The sequence below is a fragment of the Phalacrocorax carbo genome, chromosome 3, assembly GCF_963921805.1.
Source record: "Phalacrocorax carbo chromosome 3, bPhaCar2.1, whole genome shotgun sequence".
In the NCBI taxonomy this organism is placed as follows: Eukaryota; Metazoa; Chordata; class Aves; order Suliformes; family Phalacrocoracidae; genus Phalacrocorax; species Phalacrocorax carbo.
In genome coordinates, this window is record NC_087515.1 from 94,420,845 (window position 1) to 94,445,970 (window position 25,126).

The following is a 25,126-nucleotide window of genomic DNA, read 5'->3' on the forward strand; positions in this document are numbered from 1 at the left end:
TATGAAAGGTCCTGTAGAAACATTTGGAAACCACTGTTTAGCTGTTTTATTTGTACTTGAAAACAGGATAATAAACAATCTTGCTTGTTATTGTTGTAGAAAACTATACTGCCACCAAGTACGTTTCTTTAAAAGGTCAGTAATAGTTGTGATTGACTTTTCAGAGAGATGAAGCAAAATGCCCAGCTCTTCCAAATGCTTGTACCTGTACTCAAGACAGCGTGGGACCTCCAGGACCCCCTGGACCAGCTGTAAGGAACTATTTGCAATAGACAAATTTTCTGATTTTTAAGTTTATGGAAGCAGTTTTGTGCTGATGTGTGGTTTTGTGAAACGATGGCCACTCAGAGAGATAGTTTCTATCAGCACATCCGTAACATCATGGTAATCTGTTCCCCTTTCATCTTAGTTTAAAACACAGTTGGGCAGCTCCTACCACCTCTACTTCTTTATATAATAATCCTTTTCCTATATTTCCAATGAGATCACTGGGAAATAAATTAGTTACTCCCCCTGTTTTTTTTTAATGTGGAGAGATAGTAATCTATGGAATGGGTATGCTCCTACCAATTGCTTTGAATATAAAGGAGTTAACTCAGTAGTCTTACTACAGTAGTGTAGAAGCCCAGTTAAATTGTCTGGCAGTCTACTAGAGAGGTATCCAGAAATTCTGATGAATACAAATGACGAAGTTTATATCTGCAGAAACAAAAATCACAATAATTTTTTCATGGGCTGAATTGGCAAGGCTGAAGCTTATTTGGTTTATCTGAGATTTTGATGCATCTTTTATTCTAGTACTCTTTTTAGCAGTGAGATCTATATACTTCAAAACTTTGGGCTTTCCCATAGGAGTTTGATAAAGAGGATTTATAACACACACCAATATGATGTACCTTTGCTTTCCCTGTATGAAATACATTATATTTCCAAATATTCAATTTAGGGTGGCCCAGGCGCTAAAGGTCCCAGAGGTGAAAGGGGTTTGACTGGATCATCTGTAAGTATCTTTCTGGAATGCATCTATAATGTTGATACAGGCTTACCTGTATGCAAATTTTTATGCTTGGTTCTATGCTAAACTAAGAATGGAGATTAAAAATTTAACTGGAAGTATACCTATATGTTATTTATATGCAACCTACCTATTTGAGACTGTATACACAGCCTATGTATATATGAAGCCTCAAAGGTGTTGACTGCACATCAGAAAACTAGAGTACATGTGCCAGGGTGTTACACACTGCAACATTGTTCTTTCTTCTGTACAGAGGAGACAGCTATACTTCTAATTAACATGGCAAGAAGGCATGTATTGGCCTGAGACCTCCAACATGAATCAGAGAATAGTTTATGAAAGGATATGCCACTTGGATAACTGTTTCCAAAGTTGTTCTGAAGTGATAAATGTGTCTCCAGGCTTCTGACTTACCCTAAGTATTTAACACCAAGGATTTTGCAGTTACAGATCTAAGAAGGGGTTGTCATTTACAATCTCTTAATTTTCTGCTTTAAGGGGCCACCTGGTCCTCGTGGTGAGACAGGTCCTCCTGGTCCTCAAGGTCCCCCAGGTCCACAGGGCCCCAACGGGCTGTCAATTCCAGGAGAACCGGTGAGTGGCCATTCTGGGTGTGGGAGGAACTGTGTGTGGAGTCAGAGCTGTCCATGGGGGTGGTGGTCTTGGGAAGAGGGTGGCAGCTTTGCCCTAACATTCATTTTTCCCTGCATTGCAGTAGTATTATGAAACAGGTCTCTTTCTGAAACATGGCTCCTCCAATACAATACCATTTTCTATCCTGAATATTACACATTCTTAAGAGATGTCTGTGAAGGGACAGAGTCCAAGTGTTGCAATGTAGATTGTGCTACTCCATGTTTTCTCTCACAGCTTTTCTGTAGAGTTGCTAGGCCTTCAAGTTCAAGGACTCAAAGCTATCAAAATGTCATGCAGGAAAATTAAGCATGCAATATTACTCTGAAGCCTTTCTCACAGGTTTACATGTCCAACTTCCATTTTTCTGAGCTTAAATCAGAAGCCGAAAGTTCAGAGAGGCAATGGGTGCCTAGATCTAGGCATACAAAATAGCCCTTCATTCCTAGGGGGCTTTCTTGGCAATAGCAAGCATATTTTAGTGAGAGGCTACTTCTGATTTCATATATATGCCTTCAAAGCCAGAATAACTCTGTTAACACTGATGAAGTTTCACCAGATGCAGGTTTTTAGAGCAGATAGCATAGGTAACCCTTTGACTACATTCTGAACGTATTAAGACTGCTTTTGCCATATTAAAATATGGCAAATAATCACCCCAAAAGCAGGAATATAATTTTGATATTTAGGAATAGCTTGAATTTTAATATAATCAGGAGCTTTTTGGATGAAGTCTTTGATTCAAATATAAAGTTTATGAAAACAAATAATAGAATTGGTGTCTACACACTGTCTCATTTTGTATTTGTAACTAAGTTACTTTCTCAGTCTGTAATGTAATTTGGGAAATGGAAAACAAAATGTGCTTTAAGATTAGGTACACCTTCTATTTTCTAAGGACAAAGTAGAAAGATTTTGTTAACTAGCGTAGATGGTTTTCAGTTTTTTGTTATATACTGGAAGGAAAAACTTCATCAAGATGGCCTAGAGGTGCCAAACAGCAAGAAAGGCTAAACACTTTCCTTTTACGTGTGGAATACCATAAATACTTGTATTTGTTACAAACCTTTGGAGAATGAAAACACCAAAAAAATCAACATAATTCTTGGAACTTCTCATCAGATAACAATATTAGAGAGCCACTTTTGAGTCATGTAATTTCATTTTTCTTATCAATTGCAATTCACATTGTCAAGCTATGTTTACAAATTGTTCGATTATTTGTGTGTCATCAACAGCTATTAATGCTGGATTATCATGCAAGCCACTGTGGAAAAATAAATATTGCATTGTCAAACTTAGCTGATGTGGGTTTAGACTGTGCATTTGTACGATAGTGCTGTAGTATATGTCAAATGCAAGCAAGCTGTGAAAGGCAATACACTGCTGCTTTATATGCTCCTACACCTTGTGTTCTGGAAGCGTATAATGGCTTTCAGAGCAGGGGTTAGAGAAAAACAGTGAAACTTTAAAAAGACTGAGCTTTTACCTTTCTTGAGTGTAGGCAGCTCCATTCACCAGTTGAGAAAGATAAGGGAGGTTGGGAGAAAACACGTAACCCTTCCCTGCTTTCCTTCTTGTGAAGACATTGATATCTGCCTCTCTTACTGAAATGTCTGTGTTACTTCCTTATCAAACTATGTGCCCCTATCAAATGTCTGCTTGCCTATGTTTTTAATATATCATCTACTGGTCATCCTGCATTTGCAAATGCTTGTGAGATGATCAGTATTGCCTCAGTTAAGAGGTATATGTATCTTGGTTTATTCCATAATCATAGAATCACAGAATCATTTAGGTTGGAAAAGACCTTTAAGGTCATCGAGTCCAACCATAAATAATAATAGATAGTTGGCTTATGGATTCCGTAATTTAGGTATCTCGCAGGAATTATTTCATGTCCATTTACACAAATGAGTTGTTTTGCTGGCCTATTTTGTAATTCAGAATCTCTAATAATAATTTATGGAAATTATAGGGTCGTCAAGGAATGAAAGGTGATGCTGGCCAGCCTGGACTACCAGGGCGATCGGTAAGTTGATACTTACACAAGATAACGTCATTTTGCACTATTCCTGTTGCAGGTTGGCTGCTGAACAGCTGTCTTTGATATCACAAAGACTCATGGGATCTTCTCATACCTTCCTAAGCAATGGGTTTTGCGAACATAATTATCTTACACTTAAGAATTTGAAATGTAGGAAGTAGTAAACCATTCAAAACAGCAAGAGTGAAAGAACAGCTGTAGTGAGTCAAGCTAAATGCTAAGTCAAGCTACTATCCATCTGGATAGATGTGAATGCACAGGGACAGACCACTGGATTAGGAAAAGTACACTGATAACTCCCCAAGAAGGTCTCTCAACTTCTTACCACCTGCAGTTAAATGCCTTCCTAAAACTGAGATTGCAGAACCTTTGCTGAACCCTTCTTCAGCAATGTTGTCTCATTACTTTTACTTTTGGACGTCAAATGGTCTTGGGACATTAATTGTATGCTTTCTGAAAGAGGAAAGCAATATTAAATTTCACTTACTTGCACGTTTCTCTATTGTAAACTAGAATTAGGTTTTGAGAAGGAAAAATAAGGGGTTTTTTTGGGATAATCAGCCAGTTTTGAATAACCTAAGATCATTGATCTGCAGATGTGGTGACATAACTAATATTCCTTGGTTACTATATTTTACTTAATTTTACTGAGGATATGAAGACTGTATGGGAGATGCTTGTAGATTTAGTTTCATATATCAGATAAGGTCATTCATGAGCCAAGGGCCTTGTATTCTTTTCCTTTTTTATTAGTCCTTATAAACCTGAGTAATATATATTTAGGGAGCAGTAACATCCTGTAGAAAACAATGCTATATTTTAGTGTATGGTGACATTAGACAGAAAAGGGGGAAGAACATGACAACGTGATACAAGGCTGTTCAATATCCAATTCCTACAATAGTAGTATTGATCCTACAGAGTGTTAAAGGATCAGCTGACATCTGTAAGTCATGCTTGTAAAGGCAATAAGCCAGATAGATATATTTTTTATGGGAACAGTACTGAAAATTATTTTTGAAGTTGAATTATGGGCTGATAAGGAAATGGAAGTAAAACGTAGAGTGAGGGTGAAGACTCTTGTATAATGTATATGAGATAAATGGTTTCTCCTAAAGGTTTGTTTAATTTTTGTAAATGCCAAAAAGCAACATTGAAGACAGCTAGATATTTAAACGTGTTCATAAATGCTGGGATGATTACCATAGCAGTGACCTTTGTTCTGTCATGGATACAGTTTATGATTCCTTTTCCCTCTAGGGAACCCCAGGTTTACCTGGTCCACCTGGCCCAGTGGGACCTCCAGGCGAAAGGGTAAGGTTTCCTCAGTTTATCTTCCGGAAAGATGAAGTAATGGGTTTTTTTTCCCCCTTCTTTATCATACCTTTTTGTTTTCAAATCCTTTTTTCAAAAGGAGTGCAACCTAGAGAGGTTGGACTAGTCCAACCTAAAGTGGAAGGACTTGAAAAACCTGGGGTTGAAAACCTCCCCAGGTAGCCATAAAGTAGCCAGATAATTTCTGTAAAGATTGCACTGCTCACTCTCCTGACTAGGTTCTCAGATGCCTGCACCCATAGAGCAATATGCCACTGAGCAGGGTTCTGCTGGGGTACTGAGCCCTGCTGCCTTCCACACACTCTTGCTGCTGCAGGGTATCCCTTTGAAATTCTGCTTGTCTCAATGTCCGGGAGATGTCATATCTGTGAAGAATCTGTGCCATTCTTACTGTGAAGGTCAAGTTTGCTCTTTAACCTTTGACTATCTGGAGCTAAGGACTTTTCTTTGGATAGGAGATTCTGAAATGGCTTCATAATGAAGAGCATGCACACAGGTATTCCATTGTGGAGTTCTTGCAATCCCTTTCTTCTAATTTGGGGTCAACTAAGCAAATCTCTTTTGTCTCTACAGTGGCATATTGCCTTTGAGATGACTGAAGCAGTGACTTACCTTTACAGTCAAAATTAATAGCTAATACATGCATTTATTGTTATCCTTTAGTGGGAGTTGATAGCTGGAAATGGAAACAGACCACCATGTGATAGCCAGTTGCCAAAGAACATACCATGGGATTGGTGGGTCATTAGTGGGCCATGGACCATCAATATTAATTTGTGAATGCTATGTTAGATTGTTGAAATGGGATTTCTCAGCATCTCTTCTTTCAGAGGAAGTATCTGGAGGGAGGTTTTTCTTCTTTTAAGTAGAAATCTCAGATTTTCCAGCTTATCTGTGTGAGAGAGAACAGCAAAAAAGGAGATCGTGCTCCTGTGGGATAGTACAATGATTCCTTTTCTTAAAAATGTTGAGACTCATTCCATCTTCAGTTAATAAACAGCAGCTGAACATCTTCTAAATTGGCTGAAGCTTATTGTTCCATAGCCTTCTCCAGCATTGGTTGTGATTGCTGTTTTTATAACTTCATTGTGGATAGGTTTTAAAATACATGCTAGTAGTAATCAGAAGTATTGCAATGACATAGTCTTAAAGGCCATTTTAATCAGGCTACAATCTTAGGTTAATGTCTAATCAAGCTTTTGTTTTTGAATAGGGTTTCACAGGAAAAGATGGTCCCACAGGTCCCAGAGGCCCACCAGGACCAGCGGTAAATATAATTTTGTCTTTGATGTATTCTGAAATAAGAGACCTGATCCAAAGGGGAACCACACTGACATTTTCAGTTTCTATCAAATATGAAATGGATCCTCTGTTTAGTATCCTAAATGGGTCTGAGAAACTCTCAGTAAAAGACAAGCAGACAGCTATGTAAAGTATGTATTCACAAACATTTGTAGGAGTGGTTTTGAAACTGTTTTCTGCCAGTGAAAATAAAGGAAGAACCAGTTTACCTGGTTCTTTAGGCATGATCTTTAAATGCATAGCTAGGTCTACTGAAACCAATCAGCTTATTACTTGTAGCCTGGTGAAAACAAACACTGTTAATACGAGTTTCTCTGGACAAGAGTATTTGAGGATTAGTTTTTGCTTAAAAAGCTACTTCACTGTGTTTTGTGGGACCATGTTAGGAAAGGTGCTGGTTGTTAGAGAAAAAACATAACATGCTGGATCAGACAGCCTGAAATAGGCAAGTTGCTGCAGCTCCATGTTACCAGAGCCAACCAGAAGTGAGGCGGAAGATGTATTCCCAGTAGGCACATGTACACAGAGTACACATTTACACCATGTATATTTATATAGGCAGGAGTCGCTAGGAAAGGGTATTATGTGGGCTGTTCCCGCTCCCCCACAGACTGGCTTTCTTGTGCTCCTTTGGGGGTGTGCAGATAACACATAACCTAACACTGGTTTTTTATTTGTTCATATTTATCTAGTGTCACTAGAATGAATTTAATGAACTTTTTGTTGGAGTCTTTTACATAGATCACAGACCTGCTAGATGAAGTTAGAAAGCCAAATTTCCTTCAACTCCTTTAGGAATCTGTCATTAAGAGGGATACCCAAACCGTATAGATGCTCTCTGCATCTTTAGATTCAGAAATGTCTGTTACTGTGGTGTTATGTAAAAGGACACATTTCCATGAAGAAACAAACTATTTTTAATATATTATATATAACATATATTATATATAATATAATATATTATATATTATATAATATATTATATATTTTATTATATACTGGAGGAAAATTTTCAAGCCTAATATGTACCTAACAGAAAAAAAAACAAACCACAAACCCTGATAGGAGCCATTTTCAGTATTACTTTGCATTTAATACAATAACACTTTTCTGACTAGTTCTTAGGCTGTTGTGGATTTCCACAATTCATTTTATATGTCTTCTGCTGTAGGGTGCCCCAGGAGTTCCAGGAGTTGCTGGCCCAAGTGGAAAACCAGGGAAGCCAGGAGATCGTGGGACACCAGTAAGATAATGATACACTTATAGTATCAAATTTAAAATAACAGTCTGTTGATGAATATGAGACTTCTCCGTGCTTGAAATACTTGTCTTGCGCTTACGACAGTGGTTAATACAGTGGAGCTGACCTAAGACCACAAGCCTTTTTTTAAAACAATTTTATTTTTACACTATGTCATTTTGCTGAGTTAAATAGTTGGGGCTGGAAATTGTGGTCTCTGGTTTCCACTAAAAAGATCGTAGTCTATTATGTGCCCAGATGTGCTCAAACAGGGGGGTTGGACAAGATGATCTCCAGAGGTCCCTTCCAACCCTTACCATTCTGTGATTCTGTGAAGATGTATATTCCTACACTGCATAAGCATGAAGAACTGGGTCAGCAAAATTACTGGGAAGTCTTTATATTTGTGTATGTGTGTGTGTGCAGTAAAAAAGTGGTACACTGCTGAAGGTGGACAATCTTTGATAATCTTTGATAACATTACATAATCACCTCTGTTTTACAAAATTTTTTTTTTTACAATGTGATTTCAGAATTATTTGGGGATGGTTTCTGTGGGATCTATTTAAACTTTTAAAGTTAAAGTGCATCCTGAATAGGGAGAAAGAGCAGGAGGTGCTGCCTCCGACCAACAGTTTCAGGAGAAATTTTAATTCATTCATTTATAGGATCTCTGAGAAATTATGTTTGAGTCAGGAGTGGAGACAGCCGTTGAAACAGGAAGTAATTCATTACTTGTACCTTAATGTCTGGCAATCAGCCAGACTCCTCCATCCTGCTTCAGTGTCATTGTGTATACGACAGCTGGATAATTTGGAAGAATATATATATAGTAGGCTGGGCAGCTTAATGGTTATGAAGTAGAAATTCCCAGGAGCACCTGGAAGCTGGGTCATTTTCAGTCTGCATTTGCCAGCCTATAAATCCCATTCCTCCTTGCAGTAGAGGACATTGAGCGTCTTAGGAAAGCACTGAACCTTTCCTGCCTTTAGATATACATTGTTAATGTGTAGTGATAGGACAAGGGTAATGGCTTTAAACTGAAAGAGGGTAGATTTAGATTAGATATAAGGAAGAAGTTCTTCACTATGAGGGTGGTGAGGCACTGGAACAGCTGCCCAGAGCAGTTGTGGATGCCCCATCCCTGGAAGTGTTCAAGGCCAGATTGGATGGGGCTTTGAGAAACCTGGTCTAGTGGAAGGTGTCCCTGCCCATGCCGGGGCGGGGTTGGAACTAGATGATCTTTAAGGTCACTTCTAGCCCAAACCATTCTATGATTCTATGATTTTATGACATTCCAGGCAGGTCAGATGCTTGATAGACATAGCTGGGGCACAAGGTGCTATTGTTTGTTCACAAGTGAGTTTCAAGCTACCAGGTGTATCCAAGTTTTCCTTCACCTGGGACACTATAGCTGATGCAGGTCAGCAGCAAAGATCTGCAGGTGAATAGAGGGAAATTTGGCTACAAGCCTAATTTCAGTGCTGTTGCAAAGCAAGGCAGTCAACTCCTGTCCAAGCACTCCTGTCCAAGTTCTCCTACACTCTAATCTGAAGAGTTCCTTGCAGTTAGAAATATTTTTTTTCCCCAGTTATTGCACTTTCTTATAATGGGACACTATGCATCATGTTTACCATTTCTTAAGTTTCTAGAACAGATCCCAGCAGGAATTCTGACTTGCACATTGCACAGATGTTTTATCAGACTCCTGGTGGACAGAATTTCTACACTTTCCATTGTGTCCAGTATAGAATTGCCAAAGGTGCAGCTTAACGGCCAAACGCAACTTACTGTGTCATAAATCATAGTTCAGGCCTGCCTGAATTTGTTACTTCCTGTCCTGGAGAAAGATAATGAGGCTTCATATTGCCTCTGGTAAATACAAGGAGTAAATAATTTCAAACCAGATCCTGCCATTTTTTCTTCTACCTGAACAATCTCTATTACTGGTACTATGCAGCACAAATCAGGTGAAAGACCCCTACAAAGCAAGGAACTTTACACCCCAGGAAAAAATACACAGTTACATGCAAATTATGAGAAGTCTTGGTGTTGCGAAGACATTCCCAGTGAGTGCAGTCAATTGGAGCTCTTTCCTGATATGTTAAGTAATACTAATGTGCTTAACTGAGGCAGACCACACCGCGAATTTGGCTGTAAACATTTCTCTACCTCAATGTGTACTTTTACTAGAACAACTTGATACTTAAAGTGTTAACTGCATTTTCATGAAAGTAGGAAATTTTACTTTATATTCTGCTTATAAGTACTTCCAAGAGAAACTTAGGTGTTTTTTTCAGTGTAGTAACAGAGCAACCAGAAAAAGAACAGTAAGAACACAAACGAGTCAGTAATCTATTGAGAGTTGAGCACTGGCTATCCTACAGGAGACTAAAATATCTGTCCTCTGGCTGTCTAGTCAAACAGAGAGCAAGAATTTGGCAGTAGTCTGTGCATATATCATAAGGTAACAACCAACCAGGGTAAGAGTCATTAGGCTAAAAGAGGGTATTAGCTCAAGAAAAAATGGATGAGTTTTCTGTGAATAAATGTAATGGGAAATAGATCTTGGACTATCAGAGAAGAAAAGTTCCAGTACTGTTGTTTTAAAGGTGTGAGAGTGAGAAGGGTAATGGATGGGTAGGCAGACTGAATTGTCTTAAGGTAGAGCTGCCTTGTTTATTAAACAGACTCTGTGACAACAGGGTCTGACTTTGTTGGTCTAGAAGGTCCCCAGGAAATCGTGCAAGGCATTCATGTTTTATATATAAGGTGCTATTAGACCAATGCCTCCAGGACCAAATAGACTATGAAAACCTCTACAGGTTTATCCTGAGAACATAAGGGAGATGTTTGTTAGTGAGTTAAATGCAGTTTTTGAGCATTTTCTATTCTCTGCTGCCATGTGTTTACTGGTCTTGCATCCATCTATGCAGGCACCCTAGATGAAGTCTCAAAAAGATGCTGCTTTGGGAGCAGTGAACTAGCGGTTCATGTGGGGAGCAAACATTCTTTGGAAGAAAACAATTGAGCACATTATCTTTTAAAGTAAAAATAGCAAAACTTTCTTTGTTTTGTCCTCCTTCAGCCATAGAACTTTGCTGCAGCCCAAGCCTTCATCCCACAGATCAGAAAAATCCCACATGCAACATAAACTCACTTTTCCTCACACTGACCCTGAATGACTTCCTCATTGCAGGATACCAAGACAAGAGAAAGTCAGCAGCAGCTGCTGCTTCTCAGAATGCTGACAAGCAGTTGGCTAAATTGCATGTGTTTATCTATTAAAAGGAAATAAACTGAAATTTAAGAAGATTATAACGAAGTGGGAGGAAGATGGAAGTAGCAACTTAGTAATTGCAGTTGTAATTAGTTTTTGGAAATCATATTTCTAAAACATCCAGGTGGAAAATGAGCTTTGTTTTTAACATAGCCAGTCAGCCTCTAATCTTCAAATTTTAAACTTAGTTGGAATAGCCTATAGATTTGCCATCATAAGGCTGAATCGGTGTATCTTTGCAAGGTCACAAACTGAAGAATGAGGCTCATTTGATTTCAATTAATTGTAAAATTGACTGTGTATCATTTATAATTAACAAATGGCCTTAGCATTTTTCTAACTGGGGGATCTTTGTTGGCTATACTTTGGAGCAATGATGTGCTTTTGTTATCAGAGCACCTTCCTGTCTTACCAACATGGCCTGTGGCTGAAGGCAGCCTGAAGAACTTTTCTTGATCAGTCAGCAAAAATATTTCCAGAAACAGTATATAGGATTTGCACATTTTAAGTTTGCTTTATTTTTTTCTCCTCTGTATATAGTTCTGGAGTGTGAATGCTCTAGCAAGTGAATTCATTGAAGCAGGGCACTTCAAGTAATTATTATAGTTTAGCTGGGATTGTAGACCAGTGTCATGGTTTAGCCCCAGTCAGCAATGAAGCACCAGGCCGCCACTTGCTCACTCCCCCGCGGTGGGATGGGGGAGAGAATCAGAAGAGCAAAAGTGAGGCAACTCATGGTTTGAGATAAAGACAGTTTAATAGGTAAAGCAAAAGCTGCGCGTGGAAGCAAAGCAAAACAAGGAATTCATTCACTGCTTCCCATGGGCAGGCAGGGGTTCAGCCACCTCCAGGAAAGCAGAGCTCCATCACGCGTAACGGTTACTTGGGAAGACAAATGCCATCACTCCCAACGTCCTCCTTTCCTTGTTCTTCCCCAGCTTTATATGCTGAGCATGATGTCATATGGTGTGGGATATCCCTTGGGTCATTTGGGGTCAGCTGTCCCGGCTGTGCCCCCTCCCAGCTCCTTGTGCATCCAGCAGAGCACGGGGAGCTGGAAAAGTCCTTGACCAGTGTAAGCGCTACTTAGCAACAACTAAAACATCTCCGCATTATCACCGCTGTTTCCAGCAAAAATCCAAAACATAGTCTCATACTAGCTACTATGAAGAAATTTAACTCTACCCCAGCTGAAACCAGGACAACCAGAAATTTGGTTTCTAATGCTTGCACTTACCTAGCGAACAAACAAGAAGATGTATGGCATGATTTGCTTCTGACCAAAACAACACAAGGTTGTATTATGAAAGCCTTAGAAAGAATGAGAATACAATGAGCAGGTATTATAAATATGTACTCAATAGATAATTTCAAATTAATATACTTTCAGAAAATAGCAAAAATTGCCAGGTTTCAAACAAAAAGAGAAGCACCAAATGATTTGTTAATATTTTTTCCCCTTAGATTTTCCTGTCATAGCCTAGTGCAAGTGAAAAACCTTCAATTGTATTCAATGGATATTTCAGATAAATGTGATCATTTATAACTGAGATGTTAATATCTGTTGAATTCAGAGTCAAATTACATCTCTTTTAGAGCGTCAGAACATCAGAATTTACCACAATGTTAATTACTGGAGAATGACAGATAAAACAATCAGGAAAATATTACATTTCTAATTGCTATAGTTTATTTATATTGTTATGGCATTTACAAATCCATGGTCTGTTTCAACACGTGACCATGCTAAGCTAAAACTGAAAGACAGACGTTCTCCCTCTGAACTTCACAGAGTAAGAAAAGCTGTAGATGAAAGAGTGCAGGACAGAAGGGAAAGAATATTAATCAGTTTGATGTGTATATTGTGTACATATTAGTAACAATCTCATTGGTGGAATAATTTATTGTAGTGGCACATTTATGGTGTCGCCATTCTAAATCTTTCATTTGAGTCTGTACAATTAATTTTGTGTGAACCATCTGTTATACGTGATGCAAATGTACCATATGCCACCTACTTAACTCACTGATGGAGGAGCTGCCTCATATTTTCTGTGGCATATCATGGGGTGGGTGTACGCAACGCTGCTGCAGAGAAGCTCAGATAGCATTCTACGTTCAGACCCCAGCATAACCCGTGGGAATATTTTTGCCCAAAACCTTGATGGAATTCTATGAAACAGTGCCACTGCATTCGAATTGTATCCGCTGTGACCTCAGTGGAATGGTTTGTGTCGTGTTGTTGAAGTTAATTGTGGGTACTGTGAGAATGTTATGAAAAACAGCTGCAGCCCACACTTAGCCTTTGCTTTGTTAATGGTGATAAACAGGCTCCTTAAAGAAATACCACAATGTAAAAAGCAGTAATACTTAGGATGTATGTGTAACTATGTGGAGAGCCATGCAGAGCTGCAGATAACCGAACCAGTCTTTCACCTTTCAAATATGCCTTACTTTCAAATAGTAATTTAGGCTCCAAGTGAAAATCTATTGAACTTGAATGAGCCTCTTTTTGCTTAACTAACAAAGCTCCTGAGCTCTTTGGACACATTCTGGCAGGGGAATTTACAGTAGATTTTTAGAAGGACTCTGCTCTGGCCTGACTCTGCATCCACTGAAGTCACATGAAAACTCACACTGCCAGCTTCAGGAGCCATAGATTAGAGCAAAGTTTTGTTTGTACTGCTCCAGAATTTAACACACATGGCATTTGTAACAGCAGGTATTCAAGAGCATTGGACAAGCTATTCATGACAGCTTCCTAAGCAGGTCTTGCAGTACATGCAGTTTTGTTTTCTTTTTTTTTCTTTTGTATTTTGATGTCAAAATTAATAGTTTTAAAACACTTTGCAGATTTTTAGATTTTTCAAAGAGTGACCTAGTGGCTAAAACAAATGACTGTGAATCTAATTTCCTACTTATTTCAAACCAGCATCTGCAGTTTTTACTGTGGCCAAAATCATGTCAAATAGACCAAAACAACTTACATCCTTCTGAAATCATTGCTGTCTATTTTGAAAATCTTTAAAAATCCATCATACCAAGCATTGTAATTACAATTGCTTTGGAAAGTATGGTTTCCTCCCTCTTGATGCTTTTCTTTGCTAGCACTGGAACGCAAACATAGGGCTAAAATCTCACAATTTTGTTTGCAGAGTAGACTGTGCAGGCATATCTCCAGTTCAGCATTTGAAAACATCTTTAGAGTATACCTGATGTTTTTTCAGCCATAGACACATACAAATATAAAAATTAGAATCAGTCCTTCTGGTTGGCTTCTTACATAGTATTCTTGAAAACCAGAAAAACCCACAACAACCACTGGAGTATTCAAAGGCAAATGGAAATTGCTGTTAGACAAAAGTTAGCTCTTGGCAAATGTCAATATTATAAAGCAGCTCAAGCTAAGACCTCTATGAGATTATTGTAAGACTAGAAATGGTTGAGAATTAGCAGGGAAGCTGTCATTATAAATAGAATAAGCACTTAATGGCATCTCTCCCCATCTTATATGTCATCTCCGCATAGCGCTTCTTCACTTAACACAGGGTCTGTTTCTTGTGGGTTCTAGGAGACAGCTATCCTTCCTAGACATGTGTTATTCATCTTAGCTTACCTTGTTTAATGATGAGTTGGCTTAAGACTTAAAATTCGAGAGTCATATATAATTCACACAAGACTATTTGCCATTTACAGAAATGTGATGCTAGAGATTCAGCTTTCAAATTGCCAGTGTGGTCCCACTGTCAGAATACGTCAGTTTCTTTGGCCCTCGTTTGAATTTTACCTTCAGATCTTTTTCTTCTGCATCTGTCAGTATGTTTAATTATACACAAAATATCGCTGCCTGTCCAGTCTTTTCTGGCACCTGCTTTAGCATCTCTGAAATGTAAAGTTCAAGGACGACCAGGGCTGTCCTCTTGAAGGAGTCAAAATGTTTTCTAAAATTGCATGTCTCAAACCTCTAGGTGGAGTTGAATAACATAATCCTTCAGTTGTTTTATTTTTGCTGTATTTATTTTAGGGAACACCTGGAATGAAGGGAGAAAAAGGTGACAGAGTAAGTCTGCTTTAAAGTCAGTTTTTCTCAGATTTTTTAATTAAACACCATGCCTTTAAAAGCATAGGCACTCGCTAATGAAACACTTGTTTTGGTTTTGATTATTTAGGGTGACATTGCTTCTCAGAACATGATGCGAGCAGTTGCAAGACAAGTTTGTGAACAACTGATAAATGGTAAACAGTGTTGCTTGCTTTGTTTCTCATACTAGTAATTTACTATGTTGTTTGTTAAAAGAGAAAACAATGGTTTAAAATTAAAGTGAAGGATATTGGCCACAGAGTATAGCAGGAGCTTGAGTGATCTGATAGCTGTCCATTGTCAATGATTTGGTGGAAAAAAATGTAGCACTAAATTTTTGCCAGATCCAAATGTCTAGCTTGATCATAAACTAATCTGTGACCTTTAGAAATACACATGCAAGTCTCATACTCTGTACAAGGAAGGTGACTTTCCTTTTGTCAGTCTGGTCCAAAATTACTTTATCTTTGTCATAAAAATCAATATACATTTTCTCATTAAACATGTCTTATCTTCAGGAGGAAGGAATCGGTGAGAAAAAGGATGCTCACTGCAGGTACTTTGCTAGCAGGAAAAGACAGATGAGTGTTGAGTAAATACTGTGCACAGAATCAGCTGTGCTATGCAAGTAAAAATGATATTTATTTGGATAAGGACTCCAAATTGAATTTCAGTCCTCTACTGCCACACAGTGCAGCTCTGCAGCCCATGAAAGTGTTCTCTACAGAGGCTTTCGCTCTATCCCTAAAGGCAGTGCTTTTGCTATTAGTAGACCTGCTGAGGAGGACAGAGACAAATACGCCCAAAAATTGTTCTTAATATTGTTTCTATAACAAGGGTAAGTGCTGACTGAGGTAAACAGATATACCTTCTGGATCATTAAGAGTGCTTGTGTACAGGGAGGAGGACAGTATGTCCTTTAAAATGTCCGCAATGGCTGCTATTTAAAGCATGTCTGTTAGCCATTGCAGAGGAAGGAAAGTACATTCATGAATGTATTAATGCTTATGAATAAGGATGTGTTATCTGAGATCTTTTAACATCTGTTTTTTGAACATCCCTGCCTCATTTTTTTCATATTCAGCTCATCTCTTCAGGGTTATGCTAGGACTGGCACAGTATGCTAATCAGGTAGGGGTAGGTGTGCCTCCCCCCGCCCCCCCCCAGTAAGGGCACTGTTCTGCATAGTTTCACCATGCTGTTGCTTTTCTTCAATCACCTTTCTTTGGAAATGAAATTTGCCTATATACAGAAGGTATATAGGTGCAAGCCTATGCATCCTACAGGCTGAAGAAAGCAACTTCATAGACTGTGTGACTCTAGCTATACACACGAATATTTTATACTGTGTTTATGGTAGTTTCAGAGCTCTGAAGGTACATAGAAATGTGATACTCCACCTTTAGAAGTGTAACGAGTCCTTTTTGTTCTTCAGAGTAAAAACAATCTCTAATTAGAACTCTGAGAGCAAGAGTATTGTAAACAAATGCTTATTTTGTGACTTTAATTGCCTTAAAATTAATTTTTGTTGATGTTATTGGCTTCCAAAATCCCCCTAACCTTTCTTCCCTCCCACCTCCATTTATGTTCAGCCTTCTTATCAGACATTCATCTTAAATCTTCCTAATTCATATTTACTAGTTCACCACTAATCTATTGAATGGGAACAAGGGTAGGATTTAATGAAGAGAGATAATTTGTTATTCCTTCCCACTCTGATCTAAGAGTTTCACTCACCTCACATGGTTTATTGAACCATTTTTTTTTTCCTTTTGAAGGTCAAATGAGCCGATTCAATCAAATGCTGAATCAAATCCCAAATGATTATTATTCAAACCGTAACCAGCCAGGGCCACCAGGACCACCTGGTCCCCCAGGAGCTGCTGGGACAAGGGGAGAGCCTGGACCTGGAGGAAGGCCAGGATTTCCAGGACCTCCTGGGGTCCAAGGACCACCCGGTGAAAGAGGTGAGTAAATTCCAAGGCAGCTGTATATTTCACAGTGGACACAGAGCAGAAGCTGCCAGAGGAGCAGTCTGACCCCTTTACTGTGTCAGACTAGGAAACCCACACCTAGCAGTAGCCTGTTAGGTCAGCTGGATTGCTGAGGGACACTGACGTGGAGGACAAGGTTAATCACATCAGTGCTTTCCCCTGTCACTCCCTTGCTCATGTTTCATGAAACACAGGTTGGCATAACATTTTGGCTGCTGTCTAGGGTTCCACAGGATATCCCAGGGAAGTGAATGTTCTCAGAACTCCTCTGACACTAAACAGCTACATCTTGAAAGGCTGTTTGGAGTAACACAACTCTTTGCAGAACAGAACTCTAATTAAGAAAGAAAGTGAGTCATTACCAAGAATAAAAAGTAGGAGCTGAAAGAATTAGGTCTACATGCTTGGCTCTTTGCAGTACTCTGGAGAGGGAAGCAACTCTGAACTGAGTTTGAGCATATTGGTAAACCTATTTTATGACTACCTTGGATCACTGCAATGACATGGCGTGTCTGTACTGTACTATGTTGTGGCCTTTGCTTATTCCAGCTACTCTACTGTAGCATAGACTCAGTGCTGTTTTCTAGTATATATTTTAATATAATCTCTAAAAAAGACTAGAAAAAAATCAAGGAAGAATGAATTTCTGAATTCTGCTCTTTCTTAAACTTAGTTCATCATAACTGTTTCTAAGAAAGTGTAAAGCATCCTTTATAGCAGAAGTATGCAAGCTTGAAAATACCTTCCTGTTTGTAGTTTAAAATAATAAGGTTCTGTGGTGTTTTAATTATCGCAGAGACTTTTCTGTGTTTGAGAAAGTTTATTCACATTAAATTACTTCTGATTCCTACTTTATTTCTAGGTTAGTGTATTTTTATCCAAATTGTTTTCGCAAATGCACATTAGAACCTTTGTACAAAATAAGGTTTGACCAGCGTTGTTATATTAAATAATGAGAACTGTATATTAATATCAATGAGGGAGAATGAAGAAATATTTGTTGATGTGGTTTTCCTTCCTTTGGTTTTTATTACTTGGTGGGGTTTTTTTTTTTTCCTTCTGTAGGAATGCCTGGAGAGAAAGGCGAAAGAGGGACTGGATCTCAGGGACCACGAGGTTTGCCAGGACCACCTGGTAAATATTTCTTGTTTTATCAGATTACTGAAAAGTAGGAGGAAAAGACAACATTTCTTCATAGGGAACCAAACTACATATGGTGAATGAACATGCTTTACACTGTCCACTTCATGGTTTTGACATGCATCAGAGTTTAGTGGAAACCCCCACAAAAAAGGGGAATTTAGAAAAATTTTTGCGTGTGGCTAATAGTAATTTATCTTTCTCTTGTAATTTACTCATCTGGCATGCTTACTTGTGTGAAATTATATTTCATGAAAATGCCTTGTCCAAATATTTGATGGATATTTTCATAAATGTTATCAGATGATACTTCTGCAGTATCTAGTTCCATCTTTTACTTGTGATTACAGAACTACAAATTGTCCCAGGACTACAAAGTACTCCCATACCCAGAGTTACCAGACGATAGAGTCCGATGATTTGGCCATTGGTTTTGCTCTTTGTATCATGCAATTTTGTTCATTGAAGCCTTGGCAGAAATCAGCTGCATCATTTGTTTCTGCTTGTAGTTTACTAAGCTAAACATGGTTTTGCATTACAGGACCCATAAGATGCTTGCAGCAAATTGTAGACCCAGTTACTTGAAGCTTTACTTTTCTGCTAACCACAATAAGATCAGTTCCAAAAACAACCATTACCTCATCTATCCTGGGGCTACAGGGTAGCAGAATTAATGTACTCCTATATTTTAATTGAAATCCAGTGTGCTTGTCTAATCTAGTAGTTTCCCTTGAGATCTTTGTATCTTACATGGAGGGGAAATAAACCAGAGAATTTATTGATGTTTCTTACTTGGCTCAAACCTTACTAAATCAGTTTCTGAGAATAAATCCTTCAGTAAGCCACACACAGGGAAGCAACTAATGATGAGTCACATTTCTAGTTTTCTTATGTTTTTCTTTCTGTTGACCCCCATATAGCAACAAAGTACAAGTGTTTTCTCACCAAAGACATAGCCTAGACTGTGTAGTCTAGACAATAGTAATGTTAACTATTTTATCCAGCTGCCTCTTAAAGAAATCAACCCCCCAACCTTTCAATTCTAAAACTAGGTCCACAAGGAGAATCTAGAACTGGTCCACCAGGCTCCACAGGATCACGAGGACCACCAGGGCCACCAGGTCGTCCTGGAAATGTGGGTATTCGAGGTCCTCCAGGGCCACCAGGATATTGTGATTCATCCCAGTGTGCTAGCATCCCCTACAATGGCCAAGGATTCCCAGGTAGGTTATGAACAGCTTAACTTGCCCTAAATAGCCTTCACAGATGTGGTGGTTCATATTGAGCTGCTTTACATGAGACAGTCCTGCTAGTCTGGACATACTGAATCAGGAGGAAATGGCTGCAATGAGCAGGCCTGCCTCACTGTAATGTGCAGGTATATGAGCATTTGGACTTTGATACAGATTTACTCGATGTCATGTGTGGTTCGCTTTAAATAGGAAGTAGCAACTAAATATTTTTGTCTTTTTTTTTTTTTTAAACATAGATGGTTAGTACTTGATTATGTTGCGCATAGGATTTAAGTGACCATTTTCTTCTTCTTCTTTTTTCCCCTCCGTCCCCGCCCCTTCCAATCGTCTTCAGAACAAGGTTGAATTCTCCATGTTTCTCTTGAAAAATAAAAAGAATGCTGTGGTTGGCAATTTCCGTGTGTCTCTTTTTGAGAAATGTCAGGATTCTTTATACAAAATTAATATCTGAAATGAAAATTTTCCACAAAGGAAATCCATTCAGTGGTACAGTACAGACAACTGAAAAACACCACTGTCCTACAATTTCTACCGAGTTAAACATCATGGAGTCTGTGGTTATCTCTGGGTCATATCAGCCCTCCACTCTGTGATGTAGCTCAAAACAGTAGGCTGCTTCTGGAATCAAAAAAAGGGTCACAGCGGCCACCAATTTCTGACTGGAAAGATTCTAATATATTTTAACATGGGGATCCTGCAGGACCACAGTATTGTTAACAAATTAATATGTATGCATTGCAACATCTCAAAATTAGTGTATGTGATACTGCTATTGGATATGGTTTGCTGTTAGTGTATTGTGCATGTACCCATGAAAAGAAAAAAAAAGAAAAATTATATATATATATATATGTACACACTTGCAGACTCAGTGCTGCTGGTTAAAGAGCCAGATGGTTGTGCAAATCTCACACAAAATTATTATTTAAATGAAAAAGCGAAAAAGAAAAAAACTGTACCTGTGATTCAGCAGTGTTTGCCTTTCTCGTAAGCAGCTATGTATACATATATAAATATATGCCTATGACTTAACTGTTATGTATTTAGTTGGATGAAAGTATGTTTTTGCACATCAGATGGACTTTTTAAAAGACTAACATCATCTTTGACCTGTTTCAGGTTTCGGCTAACACATTTTCTAAGTCGCCAGTGCTGCTTACAGTTTGAATACATGAAAATCCTGTTTCTGAGATGTTTGCGCACGTGCTTATTAGAAAATGAGTCCGTATGGATATTTCACCACGGATATGGTTTTTGAACCATGTTGGCCTCATAGAATGGGGAGATTCTTTTTACTAACACAACTTGTGGATGAGATAAAGGACAGTGATGTCAATTCATTAAGCTTGTTGCATTTCAATAATAAAATAGACAATCTTTCTTTTTTAAAAAAAGACCCAGACCATGAAAAGCCTCAGTGGTGAAGGAGGCTTATAAAACTACTAACCAGCAAAGGTAATGCCATTAGAAGAGACAGATTTAACCTGGTAAATGAGAAATTACTTATGTAAATACTAAACTAATTGTGGCTTGTAAATGATTTGTATGGGACCGTATCCACTAAAATCTGTTAACACCTCTACATGATGCTTTTGCATAAAAGCCTGCTGCTGCTTGCTATATGCCAGAATAACATCTCTGAGAACTTATAAAAACTACCTGTCTGTTGCTTGTTACCAACATGTCTGAATCAGGGCATGTACCTTTTGTTATATGTAATCTTGTTGGATTCTGTAACTGCAGTTATAAATACCAAAGTTTTATAATTATTTTTCTTCTGTTTTGCTGTAGTTTTTGGTGTTCCTGAAGCACCAGCTGTAACTCGGTTTGTTACGAGGAACAGCATGAGAAAATGACATGTACTGTATATTGCCGCTGGTGATAGCTATGCGTACATTTACTTTCCCATTCTCGGAAAAAATTAGTATATGCCAAACCCACCTGTTCACCTTATCTGCTCCATGTCTTCTACTAATTACACAGTCTAAAATAAAGTCCAGTGCTTGGATTTACTGAAGTAGCTGTAATATAATATTTTTATTTGATTTACTTTGTTTTGGGCTTTTTTTTCTTCTACAATAATTGGTCCCTTGCATTATTTAAGCCTCTTTCCGCAATGTTTTGTGTATTATAAATACAAAGCCTTTCAAAATGAATTTTAAACTTTTTATTATTTTACTGCCAGAAAGTATTAATGAACAAAATGGAAAAAATACCCCCAGAGAACCATTAACTTATACACTTATTATATGGAAATAAGATTGGACTAACACTATGTAGACGAACTAACTTTCATTGTATTTGTGGATTCAAAGACATGCGATAACTATGTTCAATCGGACAACTATTTTCAACCAGAACCATACGTGCCTGAAAGTGGACCCTATCAACCTGAAGGTGAACCCTTTATAGTACCTATGGAGTCAGAAAGGAGAGAGGACGAGTATGAGGACTATGGAGTTGAAATGCATTCACCAGAATACCCTGAGCACATGCGCTGGAAAAGATCGCTGCCAAGAAAAGCAAAAACAAAACCATAAAAGAGCTGTGTCTTGTTTTGGTTTTTTTGGTTGGTGGTTTTTGTTTTTGCTATACTTGCATTTGCAGATACATACAGGGAGAGTGCGTAATTTCTTTTGCAAGATAGCTTTCTGGTCTTTTCCATCAGACACATCCCTGTTTTGTATCTTGCTTATGTGGGGGTAGCAACGTGTGTACCTAGAGACTTCATATTGCTCTGGAAATGCTTGTAAAATACTTTTGCTTATAGTGGCTGCGTACAGGTTAATGTGTGCATTCAGTTATCCCAGTGCTGCCTTTTCATTAAAATAATGTAAAAAACAAATAAATAAAAAAAGAAAACCAAAAAACCAAAACAAAAATAACCACAGAGCTGCTGCAAATCTTCTAAGGACTGTCTGCTTTAGCTTTACATTTTTCTTCTTTTTCAAATGCATGTTTGCGGTTCAGTCAGATCACAGGACTCCATTATCTAGCTAAAAAAGAAACAAAACTTTCCCTCTCCTCCCAATATCATTGCCATTTTCTTCTATTCTTAGTTACACTTTGCAGAGCATATACTGCTCTTATACATCTCCTTTAAACACCACAAACATTAAGTAGCTGAAATCATTGTATCAACTGGATACAGTTTAATAATGCCTGAAATCTCCTTGTTTGTAGACACAGTAACATTTATGCCAAATTGCAGTCAATCCTGCAGAGATGGAATTGCATGTTTATGTTGTATATTTAGTATGGAGGTTTTTTTTTTTCCAGAATACAATGTTAGTTATCAAAAGCAGTTGGAAATTGTGTGCAAGACTATGGATATAGAATTGCTGCTTTTATATTTTAACTGCAAATTGTGAATTCACTGCCTTATATTATTTATTTCTGAAATGAAAGAGGCATTTTTCAATAAAACTACTGAAAATTTATGTGTGTCTATTCATTCTTTGAAAGGCACAGTGAGGCTGATGCATGTGTATTCTCTTAGTGTTATTTACTCAATCATTTGGAAATTCCAGGTAGCAAAAATCAACTGGAATGGGAATAGTCTTAAAAATAGGTATTCGGCTGTAGTGTCTAGAGGTGAGTGGATGAAAGCAGGAGAGGCTTTCTCTATCTGAGGTATGAACAAGACTTTTAACAAATTCAGTCTGAAGGCATTTGGTGAGGAAAACAAAAGAGAGGCTCTGAGCTTCAGTTGCTCTCTTTTTTGTGGTTTCTGATGGATGGCTGTTGCAGAGAGAAAGACTCTTTCCACCTGAGGAACTACTTGGACTGCAGTAAAGCCACACTAACTTCTAATCCCTCGTGTGCTGTAAGCATTGTAGCTATGGCAGCATTGAGTTCAGTATTAGCAAATAGGTTGCTTGAGGAGGCGGCTGTGTGGTGTTTCCTGAGCTCCATCCTGCTGGGACCGTACATGAGCTGGCTACTATCTGCTCAGGAGGTCATCTGTATCTGCACAAGCTTTGATCACAGTGATGGCTGTGGTGTAGCTTTACCTAGAGAGGATGACAACGATGATTTGGAAAAGAACAACAAAACTGCAGTGGACCAGAAGAATCACTTGCTAACTGAGGAATAGAGAGTGGAGAGAGTGGACTGGTAGCAGTCCTTCCTATCCATGGTATCTTAACCAAGGTCTATCTTAGAAGTAGAACTGGCTTTTACCATAGGACCTGGAGCAAAGCCTCTTGACTTCATTGGGAAAGATGGAATGCCATTTCTTGAGATCACGCAAGACCTCTGTCATGGAAGTGAAGCTAGATTTGAGTGTCCTCAAATGGAAATTATGCAACAACTCCATAGACTGCCTGACTGGTTATCAGTGAAATGAAATCCAAACAAATGGCGTTTCAAAGAGTAATCCAGATTACAGCCATATGCCTTTTAGACTGTAAGAGAATAACTGTGGGCTGAACTGAGGAACATTTAAAAGAGAATCAAAGCCATCGATTCTTTATGTTTTCTTTTAATTGCAGAGCGTTAAGTATCAAAACCATGTCCCCCAGCTTGATGTGCAATAAAGAAATGCATCTGTCTGGCAGAAAAAAAGATGCTGGTAGAAATTTGGAGAAGTGATTAAAATCTTTCTCTGAATTGTATTTAAAAATAACAACATCTTGCATTGATCTCCCATATGCCTTTTTCTGGCATTAAGTGTGTCCCCAGGACAAGCTTAACCAGATGTCCATATCTTCATAAAAAAGTTTCCCTTCAGTCTTCTAAACAGAAAGTTTTACCTTATTTAAAGAATATATTTTAAATTATTTTTCTATTTCTTCACAAAATACTCCCCATTCCTGCCAACCACGCCTTGTATTCTTCCTGTTCTTTATTAATATCAATCTTAATAGAGATGCTGCTATTTGAATATCTGATGGCCTGAAATATTTAAACATTCTTAATGGTAGTCAGTGCTTTTCAATGACAAAATTCTCCTCACAGATCTGCAGGATGGATACAAGCTCTAGAATATGTACTTCCTACAGGCACAGAATTATGAAGTATGAGTCTAACCATCTCTGAAATTGAGAAAAGTGCTAATAAGCATTTGTATTTCATAAAAAAAACACCCATAATCCTCAAACCTGGTTAACACTTCTTTCACTTGTGCCACAATGTTTGACAGAGTCAGACTTCTTCTGACGGTGCATTTTGAAGTAAAAAGGATTTTTGCTGGCTCATTCAAAATATGGAGAAAATACTTGAAATGTTTGGACAGCATATAAATGAGTGTTTACTGATGGAGGCCAACAAAGAAGAAAAACTCATTTCCAGGAACTCTCAGGGGAATAACTCTCGGGGGGTGGGGGTACTGATGACACTTCTGGAAAAGCTGTTGCGAAGCTGAGCCAAGCAAATCCTGGAGAAATACAGATGCAAAGCTAATACAAATAAGTTTGAGTTCTTGAAAATCTCATGCACAACTGAGCAGTTTACATAGTTTGGCTGTTTTAAAGAGGGAAATTGTTTAAAAGCTCAATTTTAATTGCATACACATTTCTCTCCTTTTGGCAAAAACTGTGGATATGAACAAGCAGGTGGGAAAGGGTTGCTGCTTGTTTGAAATTAGGACTGAGCATTGCAGAGAGCACTTTAATGAAAACAGTCTTTCTATGTCTTGCAAACATTTGCTCAGAGAGTAAGTTCTTTGCATTCCTGATAGTACAGATAGAAAAACTGCACAAATACCCAGACAGCGTTGCTGTTTTATGAAGGCTAAATATTATGGTAATGCATCACTGCTGAGATCTGTGTACAATAATAGGCAAAAATGGCGTGAAGGATA

The 25,126-nt window shown here is 38.3% G+C and overlaps 1 protein-coding gene across 6 annotated transcripts in view; it reads left to right on the top strand.

Moving 5' to 3' along the window:
- COL12A1 (collagen type XII alpha 1 chain) overlaps nucleotides 1–22,763 on the top strand; it is a 104,541-nt gene extending 81,778 nt beyond the window's left edge. For 4 of the 6 annotated variants that reach the window (XM_064447793.1, XM_064447795.1, XM_064447794.1 and 1 more), the window contains 13 exons: nucleotides 165–251; nucleotides 947–1,000; nucleotides 1,517–1,612; nucleotides 3,630–3,683; nucleotides 4,959–5,012; nucleotides 6,247–6,300; nucleotides 7,507–7,578; nucleotides 14,880–14,915; nucleotides 15,025–15,091; nucleotides 16,715–16,903; nucleotides 17,996–18,064; nucleotides 19,123–19,293; nucleotides 21,682–22,763. In XM_064447793.1, coding sequence (XP_064303863.1) covers nucleotides 165–251; nucleotides 947–1,000; nucleotides 1,517–1,612; nucleotides 3,630–3,683; nucleotides 4,959–5,012; nucleotides 6,247–6,300; nucleotides 7,507–7,578; nucleotides 14,880–14,915; nucleotides 15,025–15,091; nucleotides 16,715–16,903; nucleotides 17,996–18,064; nucleotides 19,123–19,293; nucleotides 21,682–21,863 — 1,185 coding nt within the window. In that variant the 3' untranslated portion in view covers nucleotides 21,864–22,763. Of the gene's footprint in view, nucleotides 1–164; nucleotides 252–946; nucleotides 1,001–1,516; nucleotides 1,613–3,629; nucleotides 3,684–4,958; nucleotides 5,013–6,246; nucleotides 6,301–7,506; nucleotides 7,579–14,879; nucleotides 14,916–15,024; nucleotides 15,092–16,714; nucleotides 16,904–17,995; nucleotides 18,065–19,122; nucleotides 19,294–19,657 lie in introns of all 6 variants that reach the window. The other 2 variants (XM_064447796.1, XM_064447797.1) reach the window with 2 other exon arrangements.
- The last annotated feature ends 2,363 nt before the right edge of the window (nucleotides 22,764–25,126 follow it).